Below are 7739 nucleotides of genomic sequence, written 5' to 3'. Positions count from 1 at the left end.
ACACTAGTTATTTCCATACCACCATAGCATTTATGATGTGTGATCCTTTCTGCTGAACCAGTGAAATTCATATACCTGATCACAGTAACAATGGGCATTTATAAAAGCTTAAATAAACAGAGCTGTCTGAAGATTTCTGATTGAGTTCTCTTAAGGGCTGCCTAGAACTCATCACAACCACATGCTGGGAGCCTGCCCTGTTTAATGTTTCTTCTTTGGATTGGCATCCTCAGATCTCTTTATTCTTCTTAGTCTCATCCTATTGTTTTCAGGGTGACCTTTGCTGCCCAGACTCTTTAATTCTAGGGAGATATGTGCTATCTTTTCCATACCATCCAGATATGGTATGCAGGACAAAAAGAGAGGGCACATGGCCAGGATGGGTGACGGAGAGAGATTTGCTCCTCACTCACTTCCCTGCTGGGCCAGAAGCTGCATTGACCATGGTGTGTGGGAGTGGAATTGTGCGCCTGGAGAAACACAGGCCATGTGGCTCTGGAATGGGGTGCAGGAGCAGGGCATGCTACAGGCAGGTTGGAACAGGCACTTTGGAGACTGGCTGTGATTCCACAAGCTGGTTTGACTGGTCCACACTGAGCTTTCCTCCAGCATGATCTTGACTGCAGGTGAGTTTTCACTCCAGGAGCATCTTTTGTCATTTTTCAGTGTTCATTATTGCTAGTTTTGCCTTACATTAGATGGCCTGTCTATCCCATGTCTTTATTGGTTAAGAAGGTTACCTTCCTATGCAGGCATGTAGTACTTGTGACATAAGTGTGTTGAGCACAGTCACTGGGATCAAGAAGTGGTCTTGTATTGAATTTTCATATTTCAAAATAGACCTGGGATTCTCCCAAGCTCTTTCTCAGCTAATGATTCCTTTTTAAATTTGGGCATTCTGTCTTGTCTCCCAGTACTTGTCTCCCAGTTTCCTCTTGTGAAAAACTGTTACTGATTTCTTCTACAAGCCACCCTCAGGTGCCTAGAGATGTGTCCCCCTGAGGGAACCTGGAAAAAGCCCAGGCTCTGAAGCTGGGGTGAAGAATGCTGTGGGTAGTGTGTGCACGGAGGCACCCCGCCTCCAGCTTTCCCACCTGGGACACCTTTTAGGACATTTGAAGAACTGTTTAATGGGTGAACACTCCAATACTTTAAATATTGTGTAAGAAAGGAGAAAAGACTCTTTGTGTGCCAGTCTTACCCTTCATAGCCCTCCCAGAGAGCCTGGCCACATTAATATTATTACAATATATGAGAATGTCCTAATTCCTCCCTTTCTTGAAGCCCCTTCCCAACCAAAATGACTGATTATCAAAGCTTCAGGGAAGCTTCTCCTGCACAGGGAAAACTTTGGAGTACACTTCCATCTAGCTCCCAGGGACTGAGAAGCAGGGCCCAGGGAATGTGTTGTGTCCCTCCTGAGGCTCTGCAGCACACCTGCCCTGCTCTGCCTCTGTTTATGAGGCCCACCAGAAGCTAGGCCAGCTCTCTGGGAGGCTGCAGGGTTTTTCAGTTATTGCAGCAGGAGAAGAAAGATCTGTAAGATTTCCTTTCTGAAGCAGGACCATGTAAAGCAAGGAGGGGTCCTGGGGGAAAAAAAAAAAAAAAAAAGAGTGCTCTAAATGTATCTTGCTTATTAGAGAAGAAAAAAAACCCCAACCATGATTCTGCTAACTTGGTCACTCGCCTGAACAGAGCAGTTTGGCCTTTCTATGGGAGGCTCTCAGTTGCCATTATCCAGCTCCCCAAATGCTGTTATTGGTCACATCAGTGGCAGCAAAGCTTTCCCTTATCTCTCTGGAGCCAGTGTGTGTGGGTGCTGTCCCTGCCCGTGGATGAGCCTATGCCAGCAGGGATGCTGAGGGCAGTCCTGCTCTGGAGTAAAGGGCTTGGCCCATGAGTTTCCTTTGGCTATTGTCAGTAGCTCTCTGGCAAATTTATGGAGAAGGCAGTTTGTCATCAGATCATGAAAATTAACAAGTCATTTCCATTTCCACCTCACCAATACTTTTTGGATCTTCACAGCAAATTTAACCTTAAAGTCTGTTAAATGGCATCCTAATAATGTGAAGTTCGTTGTAACTGTGGATATTTATTTCTTGTATATCTAAATGCCTTGGTGTTTCTAAATGTTTTTACCTATCTACAAATTTTATGCTGATTGACAAAAATCTGCACTTCTGTGTTAGCTTCTTTAGCTCCATTTTCCCAGGTTTGTGTTTCTAGTGATTTTAGTTTTGCCTCATTACCTGTTTAACCTTTGCATTATTACTCAGTCACTTCCAAAGCAGGCATCTTGTTTACCTGGCTAGCTCTGAGAGTCCTTTTCTGAGTAAGTTCACCTGTAGCATCTCTTGGCTCATTCCAGATGAGGTTAAGCCATAGAGCTACTTGTTTCTTTTACTAGAAATGCTTTTATCTCAACACGAGCAACCTGTACCAGCTGCCTGCGAGAGACCTATCTAAACAAATTCTCAAAGAAGAGTTGTGACTGTACCTCCTCTGTCTTCCTTGCTAGACCCCACTGGAGGGGAAGGCACTCAGATTTTTATCTGCAGAACTGATTGTGCTACAGGGGGCTTCCCCAGCAGGAAGACCTGACAGCAGGGGAAAGTGTCACATTGATTTAAATGTTTCAACAACCTTGAAAAAAATATTTCCAGCAATATAGGAAAATAGTATGGCCTTTTCAACTTACAGTTATGCCAATATTCTGATGCTGGTCAGTTGGTGCATAAATAGGTACCATGCATAAACCCCAGTGGAATTTCCTTTGCATTTAAGAAATTAAAATTATTTTTCCCATCAAGGAGTTAGGAGCATTTTAAATTACTCCTCTTCATGCTCCTGGTAACTTTGTAGAAGTGGAGTCTATTAAGTTAGGATATCTTTGAAAGGGACACCGATAATCAAGTCAGTGCTCAATGAAACAAGGTTTTTCCCACAAATCATGACTGATATCTGTGTCATTAGTAGGGTAGCTGCCCATCTCTTATCATGATTGGCAGGTTAATAAGGGACCTGGGGCTATCTTTTCACTGCTAGCACACAACCTAACCAATTGCTTTTAAATGATTGCTAATTTGACAGAATATAAGCAGAAGATGTAAAAATATCTGGAGTAATGTCTAATGCAGTTTTTGCTCCTGGTGTTCTGAGTGCTCTCATTTTAGAAAACAGATTAGAATGTAGTTAATGGATTTTAAAATTTTTTTGGACACTCAGTTTTTAAAGAAAATCTTGTAGTTGTTCTTTGGTTCAATTAGGACCAAAAGAGAAGGGAGTTTTGTAATGCAATTGTCCTGTAAAGGAAAATGTTTTAAATTGGGGAGATTATGTGAGCAGACCACCTGTAGGGCATTCATAGCTCTTTTCTATAATGCTCCAAGCCATGCCTTGCTGCCTGCAGTCTGGCTAACAATGCAGGGAAAAGCTGTTTAAAAGGCTGTTCTCCCTTTTCCCTCTGGTGTTCACTAACTGTTACAAGTCTTCCTCTTAAAATAAAAAAAAAAAAAGTCCCATGTCCCTTTAATTGAAGAACTTTAAGGCTCCATGGTGGCCAATTGGTCTGCAACAAGAGGAACCAGGCAGCAGGGAAAGAAACTTCAGACTATACATCACGTTTGGTGAAGAGAAAAGATCAAAGTTTTCCCAAACTCAAAAGAAACCAAGTTCCCTACAGATTAACCCTATTCATTTAGCTCCTCTTAAAGGAATGATGTTCTGAGCCACTGGGCAGACAGGTAAAAAGTTCAACAATTGCCAAAGCATTCTTCTGTTAATTCAACAGCCTTCTGCTCAAATAAATTAGCTTACTCCTGACAGAAGAACAATACCTTTTCTCTCGAAAAAGGACCATATTTGATATACAAAAGTTAAGATGTTAGTTTAATCTGTTAAGAAGAGATTGATCTAACAAATCTCAACTCACTGTTCCACCATAGTACATGGTCTTTGAATTTAAAACATTAACCTTTTACACTTCAGTATGCATCCCAGGAAAGGCAGGTGCTTACAGAGGTGTAGACAACAGATATGAGAGGCGGGTGTGCACATTCCTAAAATAACACCCGTTTTAAAAGGATACTTAACATGCCATGGGAGATGACTCTTTTGTAAAGGCTCAGTTTAAAGACACTGTCATCTTTCAAAAAAAGAAAGAAGTATGGTAAGGCACCTTCCAGTTTTGGCAAACACTTTTTCAGAACTTGTTGAATGACTTATTTTCTTGGGTCTACATAGCTCACTTCTTTAATAGGTAATGACTGGAGGATGAATGTAGTTCATAGTTTATGGAACTACCTAAAGATACAGCAGCTGGAATAACCAGGGCAGGAGTAGGGGAAAAGCTTGAAAAAGTCATTTACCAAAAGTCATTTTATTGACAAAATAGAATACTCATATTTGCTCTTACAGGGGTAGTCTCTAAACTTTTATACAAAAAAATTTACAGACTGTATAGCTTTGGATATATACATATTTTACACATCTGTACAAGGTAACAAATAATTATATAAATACATCCTTTAATGTAGGAAACCCGTATTTAGCTGGGGTGTATAATTAAGACATGTTTTGATTCAGTCTATATTGTAAGGCATTTGCCTGGTCATCAACATCCCAAAAACCTGCACTCCCCGGCAGACTCCCACCTCAGGACGGGGGGGAGGAAGACCCTCCCTCCCATGAGTAAAGAGCTGCTGTTAGTCCAGAGTGACTCAGAAGCCGCTGTGCCTTGCCCTCTGCAAGACATGGGTGAGCCTCTATCCTCCTCTGCCAGCAAAATAATAAGCTGGCTCCTTGAAGTACATGCTCCCTGCATATGAATGGAGGGGAAGGAGGAGGGGGCTGGAGCCTGGGGCCTCTGCCAGCTGCATTGTTCTATACAAGCTGTGGCTAATAAGGACCATTAGGGGTTCATTAATGGCACCAAACAGTGAGGGGGCATTTTAGGCAGGCCAGTGTCCCTCATTCCATAACCTTTGGCCTCTTTCCCCCTCCTCACACTTGAGACAGGGGCATCTGCTTGGGATAGGAGACAGAGCTGGCGGTGCCTGATCTCCACGTCAGGCCAGTGCTGACATCACTGTAGAGGGAGCCACCACCTCCGGCCCCAAGTCCTCCTGCTGCAGTGATTGCTGCCTGTCCACCTGCTGCTGCCCCTGTGGTCCCAGCCACAGCAGCACCTTTGCTGGCCCAGCAGCAGCGAGTGCAGAGGGCCCTCCAGGACTCGAGGGTCTTGCCAGACCAGACCCAGACACCAGAGGTGATGCCCACTACCAGGCACATGAAGTACTTGAGCATGAAGACAGCATAGTCAGGGCGGCGAGCCTGGTCAGGCTGCTGGTCACGCAGGCAGGGGCAATTGTGCGTGGCCTCCCAGCGTGGCCGGTTGTGCTGCTCGTAGAAGAGGCAGGCAACCACGCTGGCAGCTGGCACAGTGTAGAGCACAGTGAAGAGTCCCAGGCGTATCATCAGCTTCTCCAGTTTGTGGGTCTTGGTGGGGCCACCCTGCTGCTTGATGACACTGCGGATACGGAAGAGCGAGACGAAGCCAGCGAGCAGGAACATGGAGCCGATGGCCAAATAGATGAGCAGCGGTGCCAGCACGAAGCCCCGTAAGTTCTCCAGGCTCTGGTTGCCCACGTAGCAGATGCCAGCCACGGGGTCCCCATCCACAGAACTGAGTGCCAGCACAGCAATGGACTTGACACTGGGGAGCAGCCAGGCGGCCAGGTGGAAATACTGTGCGTAGCCGGCGATGGCCTCGTTGCCCCACTTCATGCCGGCGGCCAGGAACCAGGTGAGGGAGAGGATGACCCACCAGATGGAGCTGGCCATGCCGAAGAAGTAGACGAGGAGGAAGACCACGGTGCACAGCGCCGGGCCGGTGCTCTCGTACCGCACGTGCTCGGCCACCGCCAGCTCCGGCTGCAGCTCGGCCGCGCCGCCCGCCGCGCCGCGCCCCCCCGCCGCCGCCGCCCCCGCCGCCGCGCCGCCGCCGGCCCCCGCCGCCCCCGGCCCCCGCGCCGCCCGCGCCCGCCCCGCCGCTGCACGCCACCTTCTCGTGCCCCGCCACCAGCCGCACCAGGTAGCCGAGGGACACGAAGAGGTAGCAGGCGGCAAGGAAGATGATGGGGCGCTCGGGGTACTTGAAGCGCTCCATGTCGATGAGGAAGGTGGAGACGGTGGCGAAGGTGGAGAGGAAGCAGAGCACGGACCAGAGCCCGATCCAGAAGGCGGTGAAGGCGCGCTCGTCGGGGCTGAAGTAGGGGTTGTGGCAGGGCAGGGCGCAGTTGGCGATCTGCCCCGTCTTGACGCGGTTGTAGAGCGGGTGCCGCTCGCTGGACACCGACACCATGGGCGCCCGGCACTGGCAGCCCGGCTCGCAGGGCTGCGGCGGCCGCGGCTTGCGCGGGGCCTCGGCCGGCGGGGCGGCGGGGGGCGCCTTGGCGGGGGTGCCGGGCTTGGAGCCGCGGAGCGGGGGCTTAGCGGGCGGCGGCGCGGCCGTAGTGAGGTCCGTGCGGTTGTAGTCCATGCAGAGCGTGTCCGGGCTGCCCTGCTCGGGGAGGCGGTCGCAGCGCATCCTGTCGGGCCAGGCGAAGCCGTACTGGCGCATGAGCGGGGCGCAGCCGGCCTTGGCCCGCTCGCAGACGCTGCGGCAGGGCGGCAGCGGCTTCTTGTAGTCCTCCAGGCAGATGGGGGTGTACATGCTGCAGAGGAAGAAGCGCAGGTCGCTGGAGCACTGGATCTCCACCAGCGGCCAGAACTGGTGCACCTCCAGCCCGGCCTCATCCTGCGTGTCGTGGTTGAACTGGTTGGGCATGTAGGTGTAGTTATAGCCGATGCCCTTGCAGAGGGGCACGGTGATCTCCTGGCACGACAGCTCCTTTGCCGAGGAGGAGGACGCGGCGGCGGCGGCCGAGGCGGCGGCACAGCCAGCGCGCTGCAGCAGGGACAGGGCGGCGAGCAGCGAGGTGATTTCCAACAGGTAACTCCACTCCATGCTCGGCGGCGCGCGGGCGGTGGCCCCGGCTCCTCTCCCGTCCCGCTCAGCAGCCGCGGGGAGCGCGGCGCCACAGCACCCCCCCGCCCCGGCTACCCCCGGGGGGCGGAGGGCGGTCCCTCCGTGCCGGTCGCAGGTGAGAGGTCTCGCAGCCCCCGCCGGACTCCGTCGTCCGCGGGCACCCGGTGAGGGGGAGCCACCGGAGGATGGGGGTCCGCTCACGGGAGGCCCCTCAGCCGCCGTCGCATCGCTCCTCGCGGGGCCGGTTTCGCAGGGGGGGGCGCCGCTCCTCTCGCCGCTGCTCCAGCGCCGGCCGGGCACGGGGCGGCGGCGGAAGAGAAGTTTCGCTGTCAGCCCCGGGCGGCGCGGTGAAGAAGGCTGAGGCGTCCCGGGGACCAGGCGGTGCCGGGCTCCCACCGCCCCGAGCGGGCGGGCAGCGGCGGGGCCGGAGCTGGGGCGTCCGGAGCGGCTCCTTCTGCCGCCCGTCCGAGCGCACGGCTCCGCGGGTGACCGCCAGCCGGCCGGTCCTCGCCCTGCGCTGGGTCCCTCTCTGGCTGCCCGGGCACCCCGGCCGCGATCGCGCCACCTGAGCCGCGGGTCGAGCGCGGCAGCGCCTCCGCCAACTTCTCTCTCTCCGGCCCCGGCAGCGGCGCTCCGGCCGCCGCGCTCTCATGAATATTTATAGCGGCCGCCGCCAGGCCCCGCCCCCGCCCCCTCGTCCGCCTATCAGCCG

General features: G+C 52.4%; 1 protein-coding gene across 1 annotated transcript; it reads right to left on the bottom strand.

Annotated features, from left to right (window-relative positions):
- Positions 1–4359: 4359 nt before the first annotated feature.
- On the bottom strand, positions 4360–7027 carry FZD8 (frizzled class receptor 8). The gene is given in 2 exon segments (XM_010395021.3): positions 4360–6021; positions 6023–7027. Coding segments are annotated over 2 exon segments (2004 nt in total). The 5' UTR covers positions 7007–7027; the 3' UTR covers positions 4360–5001.
- Positions 7028–7739: the final 712 nt, after the last annotated feature.

This window comes from Corvus cornix, chromosome 2 (assembly GCF_000738735.6).
Source record: "Corvus cornix cornix isolate S_Up_H32 chromosome 2, ASM73873v5, whole genome shotgun sequence".
Taxonomy (NCBI): domain Eukaryota; kingdom Metazoa; phylum Chordata; class Aves; order Passeriformes; family Corvidae; genus Corvus; species Corvus cornix.
The sequence above is the reverse complement of the archived record's forward strand: the minus strand, read 5'-3'. Positions and strand labels throughout refer to the sequence as shown.